The sequence below is a fragment of the Tachysurus fulvidraco genome, chromosome 10, assembly GCF_022655615.1.
Source record: "Tachysurus fulvidraco isolate hzauxx_2018 chromosome 10, HZAU_PFXX_2.0, whole genome shotgun sequence".
NCBI lineage: Eukaryota > Metazoa > Chordata > Actinopteri > Siluriformes > Bagridae > Tachysurus > Tachysurus fulvidraco.
Genome location: NC_062527.1, coordinates 22546130 through 22564268, shown reverse-complemented (window position 1 = coordinate 22564268; position 18139 = coordinate 22546130). Strand labels below are relative to the sequence as shown.

At 40.6% G+C, this 18139-nt stretch overlaps 1 protein-coding gene and 1 long non-coding RNA gene across 2 annotated transcripts; one reads left to right on the top strand and one right to left on the bottom strand.

Moving 5' to 3' along the window:
* The first annotated feature begins 6412 nt into the window (after positions 1 to 6412).
* Positions 6413 to 14856, top strand: cratb (carnitine O-acetyltransferase b). The gene is made up of 15 exons (XM_047819936.1): positions 6413 to 6776; positions 8365 to 8589; positions 8841 to 8959; positions 9959 to 10012; positions 10236 to 10401; positions 10895 to 11069; positions 11464 to 11554; positions 11921 to 12008; positions 12082 to 12182; positions 12287 to 12406; positions 12611 to 12733; positions 12962 to 13097; positions 13184 to 13246; positions 13360 to 13497; positions 13824 to 14856. The coding sequence occupies exons 1-15, from the start codon at positions 6729 to 6731 to the stop codon at positions 14025 to 14027; spliced, it is 1851 nt and encodes a 616-aa protein (XP_047675892.1). The 5' UTR covers positions 6413 to 6728; the 3' UTR covers positions 14028 to 14856.
* Positions 11258 to 11644, bottom strand: LOC125145782. Its single transcript, XR_007144217.1, has 2 exons — positions 11418 to 11644; positions 11258 to 11382 (listed from the first exon to the last, which is right to left on the bottom strand). It is a non-coding gene; the product is annotated as an uncharacterized LOC125145782 (long non-coding RNA).
* Positions 14857 to 18139: the final 3283 nt, after the last annotated feature.

Below are 18139 nucleotides of genomic sequence, written 5' to 3'. Positions count from 1 at the left end.
TGTGATACAGTTGTGTAAGTGTGATACAGTTGTGTATGTGTGATACAGTTGTGTATGTGTGATACAGTTGTGTATGTATGATACAGTTGTGTAAGTGTGATACAGTTGTGTATGTATGATACAGTTGTGTAAGTGTGATACAGTTGTGTAAGTGTGATACAGTTGTGTATGTATGATACAGTTGTGTAAGTGTGATACAGTTGTGTAAGTATGAAACAGTTTGTGTAAGTGTTGATACAGTTTGTAGTGTGATACAGTTGTGTATGTGTGATACGAAGTTGTGTATGTGTGATACAGTTGTGTAATGTATGATACAGTTGTGTATGTGTGATACAGTTGTGTATGTATGATACAGTTGTGTAAGTGTGATACAGTTGTGTAAGTATGATACAGTTGTGTATGTATGATACAGTTGTGTAAGTGTGATACAGTTGTGTATGTGTGATACAGTTGTGTAAGTGTGATACAGTTGTGTATGTGTGATACAGTTGTGTATGTATGATACAGTTGTGTAAGTGTGATACAGTTGTGTATGTGTGATACAGTTGTGTATGTGTGATACAGTTGTGTATGTGTGATACAGTTGTGTATGTGTGATACAGTTGTGTAAGTGTGATACAGTTGTGTATGTGTGATACAGTTGTGTATGTGTGATACAGTTGTGTATGTATGATACAGTTGTGCATGTGTGATACAGTTGTGTAAGTGTGATACAGTTGTGTATGTGTGATACAGTTGTGTATGTGTGATACAGTTGTGTATGTGTGATACAGTTGTGTATGTGTGATACAGTTGTGTATGTGTGATACAGTTGTGTAAGTGTGATACAGTTGTGTAAGTGTGATACAGTTGTGTAAGTGTGATACAGTTGTGTATGTGTGATACAGTTGTGTAAGTGTGATACAGTTGTGTATGTATGATACAGTTGTGTATGTGTGAGACTGTTGTGTATGTGTGATACAGTTGTGTAAATGTGATACAGTTGTGTAAGTGTGATACAGTTGTGTAAGTGTGATACAGTTGTGTATGTGTGATACAGTTGTGTATGTGTGATACAGTTGTGTAAGTGTGATACAGTTGTGTATGTGTGATACAGTTGTGTATGTGTGATACAGTTGTGTAAGTGTGATACAGTTGTGTATGTGTGATACAGTTGTGTAAGTGTGATACAGTTGTGTATGTGTGATACAGTTGTGTATGTGTGATACAGTTGTGTAAGTGTGATACAGTTGTGTAAGTGTGATACAGTTGTGTATGTGTGATACAGTTGTGTAAATGTGATACAGTTGTGTAAGTGTGATACAGTTGTGTAAATGTGATACAGTTGTGTATGTGTGATACAGTTGTGTAAATGTGATACAGTTGTGTAAGTGTGATACAGTTGTGTAAATGTGATACAGTTGTGTATGTGTGATACAGTTGTGTAAGTGTGATACAGTTGTGTAAGTGTGATACAGTTGTGTATGTGTGATACAGTTGTGTAAGTGTGATACAGTTGTGTAAGTGTGATACAGTTGTGTAAGTGTGATACAGTTGTGTATGTGTGATACAGTTGTGTAAGTGTGATACAGTTGTGTAAGTGTGATACAGTTGTGTAAGTGTGATACAGTTGTGTAAGTGTGATACAGTTGTGTAAGTGTGATACAGTTGTGTATGTGTGATACAGTTGTGTATGTGTGATACAGTTGTGTAAGTGTGATACAGTTGTGTATGTATGATACAGTTGTGTATGTGTGATACAGTTGTGTAAGTGTGATACAGTTGTGTAAGTGTGATACAGTTGTGTATGTATGATACAGTTGTGTATGTGTGATACAGTTGTGTAAGTGTGATACAGTTGTGTATGTGTGATACAGTTGTGTAAGTGTGATACAGTTGTGTATGTGTGATACAGTTGTGTAAATGTGATACAGTTGTGTAAGTGTGATACAGTTGTGTATGTGTGATACAGTTGTGTAAGTGTGATACAGTTGTGTAAGTGTGATACAGTTGTGTATGTGTGATACAGTTGTGTATGTGTGATACAGTTGTGTAAGTATGATACAGTTGTGTAAGTGTGATACAGTTGTGTAAGTGTGATACAGTTGTGTATGTATGATACAGTTGTGTATGTGTGATACAGTTGTGTAAGTGTGATACAGTTGTGTAAGTGTGATACAGTTGTGTATGTGTGATACAGTTGTGTATGTGTGATACAGTTGTGTAAGTATGATACAGTTGTGTAAGTGTGATACAGTTGTGTAAGTGTGATACAGTTGTGTATGTGTGATACAGTTGTGTATGTGTGATACAGTTGTGTATGTGTTTGCACTCTCTTTCATTTTATTTTGTGATATCAGAACTGTAGACTACTGAGAGCTCTAATCTGATTTTGAAGTGAAGTTTCGAATGAACCCTGAAAACAGCAGCCACTCAACCTACTGGACTCTCACCATGAGTCTATATGATAGAGAGATATAAGATAGAGAGAGAAGAGAGAGAGAGAGAGAGAGATAGAAGAGAGAGATAGAAGAGAAGGATAGAGATGAGGGAGAGAGAGAAGTGAAAGAGAGAAGAGAGAGGAAGAGAAAAAAAGATAAAAAAGAAAGGGATAGAGAGAGAGGAGATATATAGACATATATCTCGAAAAAAAACAAAAAAAAAAAAAACCAATATATCCTATCGATATTACTGCTATTATCTCTAATCTATACACACCCCTCTCCCCCCCTCTCTCCCCCTCTCCCTCTTGCTCTCTCTCTCTCTCTCTCTCTCTCTCTCTCTCTCTCTCTCTCTCTCTCTCTCTCTCTCTCTCTCTCTCTCACACACAACAATGGTGCCTGTCCTAAGCCTGAAAAACAATGGAGGTAAAACCTGTGTCAGATCAAATATATGTCCCAGATGGACCACTGTGGCGACCTGGACAGAGAGCAGCCGAAAGAAGAAGAAGAACAACGGTATATATCTCGTCATGTTAGTGTAGATTTCTGTATAAAAACTAAAATAATATGGCCAAAATGTGTACACCAAAGTGTACACAGAGAGGTTCACATTTTTATACACTGCATTTGTAGAATTGATGGAATTTATTTGTGGGATACGACGTATGCTTCTCATTTCTTTATATTCGTGAAACAGTTACATTTATTAGTTTTCTCTCCATTTATTACTCAACGAAATCATTCCACGAGTCCGGCATCTACAGGAGAGCAGCCAGAGGAGCAGGACTTCTGTGAACATCAGTGTTAAATAAAATCTGAGAGCCTTTAGGAAAAGATTCTGTTTCAGATGATTAATATCACCTGAGTGTGTAGTTCAAATCCCTGAGATGGTGCAAAATGATGAAATCCCTGAGACTTTATGTACGTTACAGCTCACTGTATACATTTTTAAGTCATTTACTTATGCAGTGTCATGGCAGGAATGAATGAATGATAGAATAAAGAGGGACAAACAGACGCATCGAAATAGAAGGAAGGAAGGAAGGATTGCAAAAGAGATGAGAACAGAATGATGAAAGAAGGAGAAAGTAAAGAAGACTTGGAAATAAAGTACAGAAAAAAACATTAAAAAGGATGGATGTTGAGAACTGTGTGATAGAGTAAGAGAAGAAAGCGAAGAACAGAAAAAAAATTAATGGAGGAAGGAAGGAAGGGAAAAAAATGAGGAACAGTTAAAAGTACAGAAAAAATAGCTCATATGGAACAACACTGAGAGTAAATAACTCACCTTGTGATGGAGTAGTAATGAGACTGAAGACAGAAGAATCGTTACAGTTATAAATCCCTGAGTCCGACACTGACGCTCTCTGTTTCAGCCATGATGAATCAGCTAACACAGTGAATTGATCTGAGTCACGTGATCCTCCCTCCATCCATCAGCACGTCTGACACTGCACTTAAGGGCTTCTCTCACTGAATATGTTTTGTTCTTCCCTGTTTGCATTCCCACAGGTCTCAGTCTCTGCTGTCTTATCAATCTAGGAACATAGCTGCCCATAACTCTTAGTCATACCTCTATCTCATAGTCAATGTCCCCAACGCATTGTGTGACTTCAAAAGGTCCTTGTGGTTTGGCACAATGATACTGTTGTGGAAGTTCTGTGGTTCGAGAGATTTAAAGAATAAAGTATAACACTGGTAGACATGAGCAAGAGTAAAAAAGGTTACACAATTTATTGTGCTCAGCTGCGCAGCACGACCCAACACTTCACATGTAGCATGAGAGATGAAGGGCCAAGATCATTCATTACATCAAGGTTTTTATAGACAGAACCCAAGAAGAACAGATGATATGTAAAAGCAAAACATCATCAATCATTGGCTCAACATTACCTCATGCATCTCCTGACCAAGCTAATCTGACCAGGCCAAGGTCTTCTAGAGGACCTATAGGACATTGTTTATGGACAACTCGTCCCCAGTCCCTACTGATGACGATGTCAGTCTCTGGTCATGACGCACACAGGGTACATAGAAGCATAGAAGAACAAAGCCTTATGAATATCTTAAGATTAGTCATTTCCACCACAGATACTTAAGGTTTGGAGTTTTGCTGTCAGGTCAATAATGTACTGACATGCATGCTTTTAGAAGTAAAAAGGAAGTGCTGACGACGCTGCGGTCTGAGTTTATGCGTCTAAACCGGCTTCCTGTTTGTGTTAGCTACACGAAGGTTTATATCTCTCTCCTTCTCTCATGTCAATTATAAAACACTTTCTACAAGAATCTTTTCTTTATAGTGTGTTAAACCATCAGAGTGCCACATCTTTCACCTTGTACACATCGTCCGTCTATCCAAGAAAATTGTGCTAATTTGCTCCTTGTGGTTCTTATTCCCATATTTCAAAATTATTATTTTTTTTTATTTAAATTGTCATTTTCTCACTGATTTATTTACTGACAATCAAAAATATGTCAGAATTTAACATTACTGTAAATAACCTTTATGTGGTCCTCACTAATATCAGTTGAGTATCAGCTGGTTTGGAGTTAACAGTTTCCAGGTGTTTCATTATCCTCTTATTATTTTATCCTCTTTTGGCTTGCCTGAAGGAACTTAAGATCTGGCTCTCTAATCATTTTTTAAACTTAAATGAAAATAAAACCGAAATAATCCTATTCGGACCTACGGAAAACTGCATTGTAACCGCTGACTGTGGTTCTCTCGCTCCTTATGCAACCCCCTGCACTAGGGTATTCTTTTTAACCACAACCTTAAATTCGACAAACAGATTAATTCTGTGGTAAAATCCAGCTTTTTTCATCTCTGACAGCTTTCAAAGAAAATTTTACTTTATGTTTACAAAGGACTAAATAATCTGGGCCCCTAAGTATTTGACCACTTTACTCGCCCAGCATTCCCCGTCAAGAAACTTAAGATCGTGTGACCAGTGCTTACTTGTTTTAACGCGATCTCTCCTTAAAAAACGAGGTGATCGAACCTTTGCAGTTGTGGGACCTAAATTATGTTGTAGCCTACCTTTACTGTATATATCAGGCTAGCCCCTTTTATTGCCACATTAAAGTCATCCTTGAAAACATATTTCTTTTCCTTAGCTTTTAACACTCCCTGATTTTTATTGTTGTCTTCCTGGCATGTTATTTTTTTTTACTGTTTTTTGTTTGTTTTCTGTTTTTATGATTTGTTTTTACAAAGATTAAATTGTGTCCTTTTTTATTCAATGTACAGCACTTTGGTCAGCCTCGGCTGTTTTTATATGTGCTTTATAAATAAAGATTGATTGATTGATTGATTGATTATTTACATGTCAGTTGTGATTGGTCCAAAAATACATTTATTTATTGATTTATTAATATTTATTTATCACAAACTGAGCTCATAGATTAAAGATTAAGAAAGTTTCTTTTATCTTAAGTATCTTAATGGGCAGTGGTGGCTCAGGTTGTTCATCGGGGATTGAGGTTCAAGGCCCAGCACAGCCAAGCTGCCACTGCTGGGCCCTTGAGCAAGGCCCTCAACCCTCTGTGCTCCAGGGGCGCTGTATCATAGCTGCTTTTGCACTCTGACCCCAACCTCCTCAGTTAGGGTATGTGAAGAAAAGTATTCCACTGTGCTGTAATGTATATGTGGCGATAATAAAGGCTTTTATGCCCTTTCTTCTATTTTTTTCTGGACAGAAGCATTAAAATACTACATGAGGGCACAAAACATTTGAAACTCAAGTGGATTTCTCTGCTTTGTGTAGCTATATTCATCCTGTTATTACCTTGATTAGTTTTTCATCACTGACATTGTTGTAAACTGATTACAATAAAATCCGCACCACTCCATAGACTTGTTTTGCTTACGATTGAATTTTGACCTTTCCAATATGGCGGACGCATTGACGCGTAAGCACAGCGAGCAACAGCCAGAAAGGGCACTTCCGGTTTGTGAGGCGAATTTGACGAAGATGCGTCGCAAACATTGCGCACGTGGTCTGGACTCTTCCTGCTTTCCCCGGACGTGCAGATGAGCACGAGCTCGGACTGCAAAACAAAACAAAACAAAACAAAACAAAACAAAGTTCTGATCCGCTCCAGTGACCGGAAGTCGATGTTGTGCACTTTTTCATACTTAGCGTGTTTTTATGCATGTAAATAATGTGTGTCTCTGCTGAGGCTTGTGTTTACACTTTAGTGCGAACTTAGTTACTGCTTTAGGTACTGGTTTAGTTACTAGTTTGTTTAGTTACTAGTTTGTTTAGTTACTAGTTTGTTTAGTTACTGGTTTGTTTAGTGGTCATCATGATTTTAGAGACTTTATCACGAGCAAACTTCGCTTTGCGCTCCAGAGTAAGTTACATTTATTTATTTATTTATTTATTTATTTATTTATTTATTATATAAATAATGCATGTGTTTGGTTATAAAGTGAAGTTTAGCTTCCGATTAAACACTGAAAGAATCACTTTAGTCTTTATATTACAGTAATGACACCCAGACCTTTAAACCTTCTGAAATACTTTATATCATCATCATCATCATGTCTCTCTTATTGTTTTGGATACTTTCAGAAGTGTAAATATTCATTAAGTATAATCATGTAAACATACAAACTGTCTGGAGAATGTAAATCTATTCTGTATTTGCTGTGTGTTTGTCCACTTTGTGCCTAAAACACAGCAACTAACCACAGTTGTGTCTCTTTATGTAACCCCACACGGTTGAGTTCAGGGCTCTGTGATGGTCACGTACCACCTCGAGACATCAAGACTTTACATTATTTAGCAGACGCCCTTGTATCCAGAGCGACTTGCATTTTTATCTCATTTTTATACGACTGAGTATTTGAGGGTTTAGGGCCTTGCCCAGGGGCCCAGCAGTGGCAGCTTGGTCGATTCGTAGGAATCAAACTCACAACCTTCCGATTGGTAGCCCAACACCTTAACCACTAGACTACCACATCCCACTTCTTGTTCTACTTTTTACTGAAGCTTCATCCTGATGGCTTTGGCAGCAAGTTTGTGGTCGTCAGATTTAACTTGTTTAGAGTTATTCAGTACTGATCAGATGAAGCCCTGATGGAGAACATGATGGATAAGTATCTGCCTGGCAACCATTCATTCTGACCAAATCCCCAACACCGTACACAGAACTCCAGCCCCAGACCTGCAGGGACCGTCCACCATCCTTCGACACTCACCCTTGTTTCAGCTCTTCGGGGAACAAGCTACCTTCTGTTAGAGCTAATGTTTAGGATTTTGACTCCTCAGTCCAGAAAACCTTCTGCAGTTCTTCTGTTCTCAGAAATTAAGCTTTTGTGCATAGTTTGGTTTTATTTCCTTGTAGCAGGGGAGGATTTTTGACCACAGGTTGTTCATGACGGTGACTTCTGATCAACCTGTAGATCACACTGCAGATGGGTGGACCAGAGCTCCACTGGTTTCCACCTGATCTGAGATGATGTTGCTGCTGGACGTCTTCCGATTGCGAGGGAACATCAGCTTCATTTGTCTTTCCTCTGTTCAGTTCGTTCTTGTCTGATCCCTGTGTCTATGATCCTTTAAAGCTTCTGCAGAAGAGCTTGGACAACACAACAACCTCACTGAAGACTTTAGATTAATAATTGTTCTTTAGCAACATCCAGTTTTATTTCCCCTGCAGTGTATTATGGGAATCCCTGACTGAGGTAGGATGAAGGTCAAGTGTGATCGCAGCAAACACTGATCTGGTTCTGAGTACTCTGAGGATTCTTAGAGTTCTAGATATCATCGAGGAGATATAATCATCTTAATATTAAAGTTTAAGTGTGTGGTGATGACATCAAGATCATAATCATTGTATCGTTCCGCTTCATCATCATACACGTGCTGTGAAAGGCTTTGAAGTGTGTGTTAATTGTGTAATTATTTGTGTGTGTGTGTGTGTGTGTGTTTTTTAGGTCCCAGTGAGACGAGTGCATCATCCATCTGATCTTCCTCCCCCTCAGCCGGTTCCTCAGTTAGCTCAGACACTGCAGCGCTACCTGCTGGCCCTGGAGCCGCTCTTACCTCCGGATGAGCTACAGCACACACGTAAGACAGTGCAGCGATTCGGCAGTGTGGGGGGACTGGGAGAGAGACTGCAGGGGGCGCTGGAGAAACGCGCCAAATACACACACAACTGGGTAAATATCATCACACACGTGAGACTCTGTTTAAACACTCAATGTAGTCAGTAAGGAGTTACGTGGAACACAATAGTTACAGCTTTAACTCTTACACAGAGTTACACACTCGACTGTTACACAACGTTGACACTGGAGATGTCTAGATAAACCTCTAGATAAAATGTAGGTTGTGTTCATATGTGTTAAGTGTGTGTGTGTGTGTGTGTGTGTGTGTGTGTGTGTGTGTGTGTGTGTGTGTGTGTGTGTAGTTATCAGATTGGTGGGTTCAGTGGGCGTATCTGGAGAGTCGTCAGCCCCTGGCTGTTCACTCCAACCCAGCCATCTCCCTGCCCCGACGTGACTTCAGCGATTGGAGAGGACAGCTACTGTGAGCACACACACACACACACACACACACAGCATTATTACTTCTTTCTTTCTCAAGAACTGGACTGGATACAGTCATCAAGTAAGGGAGGTACATCCATCAGTGAGCTGTAGCTGAGTCAGACACACACACCTACACACACACCTACATACACGCACACATGCACACACACCTACACACACAGACACACACACACCTACACACACAACTACACACACACACACACACACACACACACACACACACACACACACTCCTACACACACACACACACACACACACACACACACACACACACACAGCATTATTACTTCTTGCAACAAAATGTCAGTCCACCCAAGAACTGGACTGGATACAGTCATCAAGTAAGGGAGGTACATCCAGAAGTGAGCTGTAGCTGAGTCAGACACACACACACCTACACACACACCTACACACACACCTACACACACACCTACACACACACACACACACACACACACACACACACACACACACACTCCTACACACACACACACACTCCTACACACACACACACACACACACACACACACACCCCTGCACACACACACACACCACTACACACACACATACACCACACACACACCACACACCCCTACACACACACACACCCCTACACACACACAGACACATGGTTTTAACACTGGGCATATGTTTATATGTGCCTTGTGGAAAAAAATCTAAAGCTATATGCAACAAATATAAATAAAGTCAGTTAACAGACCAGAAATCTCCGAGCTCAGGGATAAAAGATTAATGGCTACAGATTTAAATAATCAGGATAATATTTGAGCAGTTTGTTTATGTTTTAAAGGTAATAGATGAGGGCGAGTGTAGTGGATGAGGGCGAGTGTAGTGGATGAGGGTGATAATCACTGACACTGCGCTCTGATTGGATGAAGCATTTAGATGAATCAGTCAGCACTGTCCTCTGATTGGTCACTGTGTTTAAGTGCTTTAGTATGTGTTTGTGTGCAGATTTGCAGCGAAGCTCATCTCCGCTGTGCTCGACTTCAAGAATAAAGTGGACAGGTTTGTGTTTTTAGCACAATAAACATAACACTTTTTATTTTTATTATAATAATAATAATAATAATAATAATAATAATATATAACATAACACTTTTTATTTTTATTATAACACTGAGCAAGAGACTATACACATTTTTATTCTCTCTCTCTCTCTCTCTCTCTCTCTCTCTCTCTCTCTCTCTCTCTCTCTCTCTCCCCCTCCCCCCCTCCCTCTCTCTCTCAGTGGGAGGTTACCAGTAGAGTATATGCGAGGCAGGCCATTGTGTATGGAGTTGTTTCCTCGTCTCTTCTCTTCCTGTCGTGTTCCCGGTCCGAAGCATGATAATATGATTCATTATGGACGCCCACGCCGCGGCCCCGCCCACATCACCGTGGTCCGAAACTACCAGGTGAGAAGCAGCACAGCAGACAGGATTTAATCAGCTCAATATCACAGTAAGCACAGCATCATCATTCATTATGGTGTGTATCATCACATCACATCACATCAGATCACATCAGACACATACACAACATTTTCACTGCAGGAATTCTGAAGTCCAAATCAGTGTTTAAAGACAAAGAGCAGTTTAGATGAAGTTGGTGACTGATGGTGACTTAATTACAGGGTCATTTTAATAAATCTTTAACATTTGATTTTATTTCTAGTCAAGACTTCTAAAAAAAATTCCTGAAATTAGAATCGGTCACAGCAGTGTCTGTGTGTGTGTCTGTGTGTGTCTGTGTGTGTGTCTGTGTGTGTGTCTGTGTGTGTGTCTGTGTGTGTGTGTGCGTGTGTGTGTGTGCGTGTGTGTGTGTGCGTGTGTGTGTGTGCGTGTGTGTGTGTGTGTCTGTGTGTGTGCGTGTGTGTGTGCGTGTGTGTGTGTGTGCGTGTGTGTGTAGTTTTTCCAGCTGGACGTGTACAATAGTGATGGCACCCCCCTCACTCAGAGTCAGATTCACTCTCAGCTTTGTCGGATCCGAGCTCAGTCCTGGAAAACCGACAAAGAGCCGATGGGCATCCTGACCAGTGACCACAGACACACGTGGGGTCAAGCTTACACACGCCTACTGCAGGGTAACACACACGCACACACACATGCACACACGCATATACACACACACACACAGACACATGCACACACAGTAAACATGTCCTGACTGAGTACACATGAAGAAATCTGTGAACATTCCTGTTTTACTGCATTACAGCATAAAATAACAACAGTCCACTGGGATGTTGCACACGACCTACTGCACTACATGTCCTGATCACTACTCACTACCTACTGCACTACATGTCCTGATCACTACTCACTACCTACTGCACTACATGTCCTGATCACTACTCACTACCTACTGCACTACATGTCCTGATCACTACTCACTACCTACTGCACTACATGTCCTGATCACTACTCACTACCTACTGCACAACATTCCTTCCTCACTGTCCTTGTCCTGTCTCTTAGATAAGATCAATAAGGAGTCTGTGAGGCTGATAGAGAAAAGTCTGTTCACACTGTGTCTCGACTCGCCCGTCATGACTATCTGTGATGAGAAGTATGTAATGTTTCTTCATCTCTCTCTCTCTCTCGTTCTCCTTCTTGATCTCTCTTTTGCGCTCTCTCTTTTGCATTCTCTGTCTCTCATGCTCTCTTGCTCTCTTTCTCTTGCTGTCTCGCTCTCTCTGTTTTGCACTCTCTGTCTTGCTCGCTCTCTCTCGTGCTCACTCGCTCTCTCTCTCTCGTGCGCGCTCTCTCTCTCTCTCTCTCTCTCTCTCTCTCTCTCTCCATCTACTTCTCTTTGTGATTGCTAATATATTTTCCTCGGTTATCATCCATTAATTTGGTTCAATTAAGCCACTGAATCTAATCATTTGATTGAATCACTGAATCATTTGAATTTCTTTGTCTGATGGATGATTAGATACTCGAGCAGAATGGCAGCTCAGATCCTTCATGGAGGCGGGACCTACTCCAACAGTGGGAATCGTTGGTTCGATAAAACCTTACAGGTGGGTGGAGCTACAGAGCTTAATGACACTCAGGAGTTTTTTTTTGCCATAATCTTCTCTTCCTTCTGTGTAGTTTGTGGTCAGTGAGGATGGATCGTGGGGTCTCCTGTATGAACAGGCCACAGCTGAAGGACTTCCAATAGCCACCCTACTGGATCATGTCCTGCAGTGCTGGTACAAACACACACACACACACACACACACACACACACACACACACACACACACACCTGTCAATAGAAAGAAAGCTTAATCTTAGACAATCCTTATAATTTCAGTAAGAAGCCTGATACAGTCCGAGCTCCTCTCGTTCCTCTGCCCATGCCAAAGAAGCTTTACTTCTACATCGACCGTGCCATCAAGTGGGACCTGGAGATGGCCAAGCAGAACCTCAACATGTGAGTATCAGTGTGTCCTCGCTGCACATTTACACACTGAACCCTGATGTTTGTCAAGAACATCTGTAAAAATACATATTCATAATACTCAAAACATATCTATCCCCATAATCTCTCTGTCTCTTTCTTTCTCTCTGTCTCTTTCTCTCTGTCTCTCTATCTCTCTGTCTGTCTGTCTATCTCTCTCTCTCTTCCTCTCTCTAGCCTCATTAATGATCTGGACATCAGCTGCTTTAACTTCCAGCACTTTGGGAAGGAGTTTCCCAAAAAGTTGTCTTTAAGCCCCAACTCCTTCATCCAGATGGCCATCCAGCTCGCGTACTACAGGTGAGCAAAAACAACACTATTTATTTATTTGTTTATTAAGATATTAGTCACTGGACAGATCTTAGAGATTTAAACCTTTTGGTCACCAGCTGCTTCTGTATCAAATCTTCATCTGTGTCACAGACAAGAACAGACACACACAATCTGATTAAACACACATACAGACAGCAGAAGTCAAGAGAAATCTCAGCAGGTTGATCATTTAAGTGTGTGTGTGTGTGTGTTCAGAGTGCACGGGGAGGTGTGTGCTGCCTGTGACATCGCAACACTCCGAATGTTCCGAGGAGGACGCACCGACTACATCCGCTCCCCAACCAATCAGACGCTGAGATTCGTTGAGGCTTTTGATGACCCCTCCCTCATTGTGAGTCACGTGAACCAATGAGAGAAGAGGAGAGGGAAAATGAACATAGAATTAACTTTCTCTGTGTGTGTGTATGTGTGTATCAGGGTGAGGTGAAGGTGGAGCTGCTGCGTGAAGCTGTGGAAGCTTACAGTCAGCTGACAGATCAGGTGACTGTGACTCCGCCCACATTTCATTCAACTACAGAGCAGTATTTTATATAAAGCTGGTGCAAGGTGTTTTTGCATAGAGGATGTTTAATGTCTATGTGTGTGTGTGTCAGGCGCTGAAAGGCCAGGCTATCGATCGCCACCTGCTGGGTCTGAAGCTGCAGGCCATTGAGGAGGGACTGAGCGTGCCCAGAATGTTCATGGACACGGCTTATGGGCTCGCCACACACTGGAAACTCCGCACTGGACAGGTTCTATCTCTCTCTGTCTCACACACACACACACACACACACACACACACACACACACACACACACACACACACACACACACACACTTTATAGAACAGATGCTCTTACCCAGACCTTCCCAGAAGTCATTCCCAACTGAAACAGTTTCATTTTCATCTTTTCAATCAAAAATTTCACTGCTTTCAAAGACGAGGAGTTTAAGGTGCTAGTCATCAGAGTTTCCTTCCTTCCTTCCTTCCTTCCTTCCTTCCTTCCTTCCTTCCTTGTGTCTTCTCTCTGACATGTAGCTGAGTTGTTCTTGTACTCAACTCTGTTTTTACTTGCAGGTTCCTGCTAACACGGACAGCGTGATGTGTTTCGGGCCTCTGGTTCCGGACGGTTACGCCGTGTGTTACAATCCTCAGCCGGATCACATTCACTTCTCCATCACCGCCTTCAACTGCTGCGAGGAGACCAACGCCGAGAAACTAGCCGTGACGATCGAGAGCGCCCTCCACGACCTTCACGGGTTACTACAGCCGACAGCATAAAGCTCCTCCGTCTGCTCCACACCACATAACACCAACCAGAAAGGAAAGCTGGTATTTAGTATAAATGATGTTGTTTGGTGTCAACTTCAGGATCAGGTAGGGGGCGTGGCCTAGAGTTTGAATACATTAGAATATTCATGATGATAATGATAAACTATGCAAAACTGCTTCAGTCTACATCGTATTATTTTGAGGTTAACGTGTAACTAATGAAGCAAGCTTCAGACACTAAACAAGGCTTGGGGAGTGATGTATTCACATGTCTGATGTATTTTATTTCTTTAAGACAGTCAACATGCCTCATTAGCATGTTATTAATCCATTTTGATATAAATATTTCATATCATGAATTTAAAGTTAAAGTTCCTAACTGGAGCTTTAAAAACAAAGCGTACTCCAAATGCAGCTTTTCTCTCTCTCCATGTGACATTGTTAAACATTTTAAAAGCTTATTTGTGACTCCTTTCATCAAGTTTGCTGCTCAACATAAACGCCGACTTGGGGACGGATCTGAACGTCCTGAACAGCTTGCTTTAAGCTTTAATTAAAGTGATGCAGGAAACACACCTCACTCCACTGTTTACTGCTCAGATCGCACGTCGGACAGTATCACGGCGTTTGCAGTGCATTATGGGATCTCTTTATGTCTGAGATACACATGTCCGATTCCACTATTCAGTAAATAACATGCATGAGATATCTGCTTTCGTCTGAAAGTCTCAGCTCGTGTTTGGATTTGTACTACAAACACTTGTACTTGATCTATAAGGGTTTTGTTTACTCAGTTTTGGGAGAAAAAAAACTAATAAAAAATTGTGTATTTTCTGTATTTTGTTGTGTATTTTTTTTATATAGTATTTAAATCAAAAGATGAAAAAAATTTGCTAACAAAATTCTTCGATAAAATGACAGAACACCAGAATTTATTACTGCAAACAATGATTGTAATGTGTCCAAGTACTAGTTTAAATTTGATCAGAAAAAGTTGCATCAATAATCCTGAAAAAAGAGAATATTTTTTTCCTTTAATTATAATCTGGTCGTAAGAAAAGATAGAAATAAAACCATGAATGCTACAAACTGTAGCTTGTCACACTTAAAACACTTAAAATGATTATGTGCTAGAAAATACCTCTAAATGGAGCGATCACAAGGGGTCCAAGCACTTTTTTGGCTATAGTGCCCCATATCGTTATTCGTGTCTTAACCAAATTTGTTCTTTCAAGTTCAAGTTTTTCATTCCTCAAAGGCAATTTTGTTGCAGGAGGGCACGGTGGCTTAGTTGTTAGCACGTTTGCCTCACACCTCCAGGGTTGGGGGTTCGATTTCCGCCTCCGCCTTGTTTGTGTGGAGTTTGCATGTTCTCTCCGTGCCTCGGGGGTTTCCTCCGGGTACTCCGGTTTCCTCCCCCGGTCCAAAGACATGCATGGTAGGTTGATTGGCATCTCTGGAAAATTGTCCGTAGTGTGTGAGTGTGTGAGTGAATGAGAGTGTGTGTGCCCTGTGATGGGTTGGCACTCTGTCCAGGGTGTATCCTGCCTCGATGCCTGATGACACCTGAGATAGGCACAGGTTTTTATAAGAATTCATATTCAGTATTGATGTACTGAAGACTGCTTTGAGGTTTAGGAATGAAAAACTCACTCTGAGTACACATTAAAAATTTTATAATGATCAGATGTGAATATCCTGGGTTTTTTTTATAGCTAATATATTACGGATTAAAAAAAAAACACCTTTTGAAGTTCAACATAAGAAAATCTGTCATTTGTCCACATCGATATTCCGTTTTTGATTCAACGACATTTCTTCGCTGTTCGAGGACACTTCAGAGATTTGGGTGAAAGTATATTACACATTTGTTGACTTCTGTGTGTAGTTGAGCCTCAGTAATGTGAGTAAATAGCAGACTGACTACTTTACATTCTGCCTAAATGAGCACCTGCTCTTGTTCAACCCCGCCGTCTACTTCTTTGTGTTTTTTAACAGAACATATCCTGTTAAAGGAAGCACTTTCCCCACAGTAACAGCTAATTTTTTGCAGAACGGAAAGATGTGTAATTGAGTAGCTTGTGTCATAGAGCCAATCTAAATCTACATTTGCCATCAAAAGTTTGGGTTTCTTACATGGGACGGTGGAAAGATCTGGAAAATCATTGCTTACACGAGTTAACCTAAATAATTAAATGAAAAATAAAATATTTCTGGCACAATTTAATTGAAATGTTTAATACATGGAGGATGTTTTCAGGGTCTAGCCAACATGCTAGCTTCAGCACATGATGCTAGCACACTTACTGCTCACATTACATCATGTCACACCACAACTAGATTTAAATCTAAACAGCAGTAAGAATAGAAACGATGTGTTTATGTCTAACTGATGCTCGTTAAACCTGTGAACAAAAGCATGGTCTCTTCTTCAACCTGGCTGCTGAGATCATGGTTAAACGTGTGGTCGAAAGTCTGTCTATAGATCTTATAGACATCTAGTGAAAATACGTACATCGATAAAAAGACATTTTAATTCAAAAACGTAATGAAAGTTCAGATACTGCTGCATGTTGTTCCGTATAAAAGGAGGAAAACTTTTTAAAATATTGAAGGATTGTGTTCTGAGTCTATAACCAGGTTAAACATGATTAATGTCTCAGGTCATTAAGGTCTTTCCTGTCTTCTGTCTTCCCTCCATATTAGCAAGGCCTTTCCATTTTGTAGATGAAACTGATAGCTGAAGTTCCACCAGTGTGGATTAGTCTGTGAATGCTGTGTGTGAACGTTTCAGAAGATCAGTAGTTGCACAACAGAATACTCAGACAGCCTTTCCTTCAATATGTGAACAGTAACCGAATCTCTCGAGCTACACGATACAAACACATCACTCGTTCATAATTTTGGTATCATTACGTAACTCGCTTCTAACTGAATAAAATACAAACATTTTGTTTAAGAGATTAAACAGATCAAACTGCCTCGCTGGCTTCGACAAGCTTGCTAAGATTTCATGAGGTTATGAGAAAAGACTCCAGTTGTCTTGCATGTCTCTGGAACTTCTGGGCCATCTGGGAGCCAGCAGACTGAGATAAATGACATTATAGCTCAGTAATGTGATTTACCGCAGCATGAAGTTTCATCCTTTTGTGTCCTCATCTGTCATCGTCTGCTTGGCCACACGGTACGGATGCGTTTCAGAGACGAGGAGAAACATTTAGTTGGTCAAAATACCAGTAAAGTCCATCAGCTATATTAGGTGGAAAGTGACTGCAGACATTTATATTATTTATAGACATAAATAATATTACATTCAATCCTTTACAGGATGTGACATGATCAGTGAGAGCCAGAACTGATTTCACAGTAACATACGACGCAGTTATGACCAGAGCCGATCGGCCCTATACGCTCACTACGCAAGTTGCCTAGGGCCCTGAAAAATGACGCAAGGCCCCGCCTCCCCCTGCCTCATTTTACAGCGTGTGTTAATGTTTACTGTGTAGATGACAATATGAAGCGGAGCTATCCATCTGGCCATGAAAAGAGAAAAAAGAATCAAAATGAGAGTGAAATGTGAGAACAGCAATCAGGTAAACTTGTGTTCTCTTCTAGTTTGATGTAAGCAAGAGCAAATAACAGTAAAGTTAAGTTGATGTGATTCTGTCTCTAGTCTCTATCTGTTTAGCTACATTAGCTGTGCAGTGCTGCTAGTGCAAGTGTGAATGTGTGGCAAATGGTTTACATGGCTCCCAGGTCAGGTAGGAGAAATTAGCAGAATTTTGCTTAGGGCCCCAGGGAGGTCAGGATCGGCTCTGGTGATGACACTGTGGGGATGTTTCAAATCCCCACATAATCGACTACCTGGGGGTTTATTTATACAAACACCAAATCTCTCCCCAGAAGGTTTAAACTTAACCACAGGAAGTTTCATTAAGAATGAATGAATAAATTAAGAATTTATAAACAAATTTCATTCAATGTGCAGTTATAAAATTAACAAGGTTAACAAAAGCACAAACATATCTAAATGCTCTTGTGCATTTTTGCTTGTGAAGTTGGTCTTAAAATAAAGTTATTAGTCATTACGGCTAAATTCATACATTTATGGGATGAAGTTC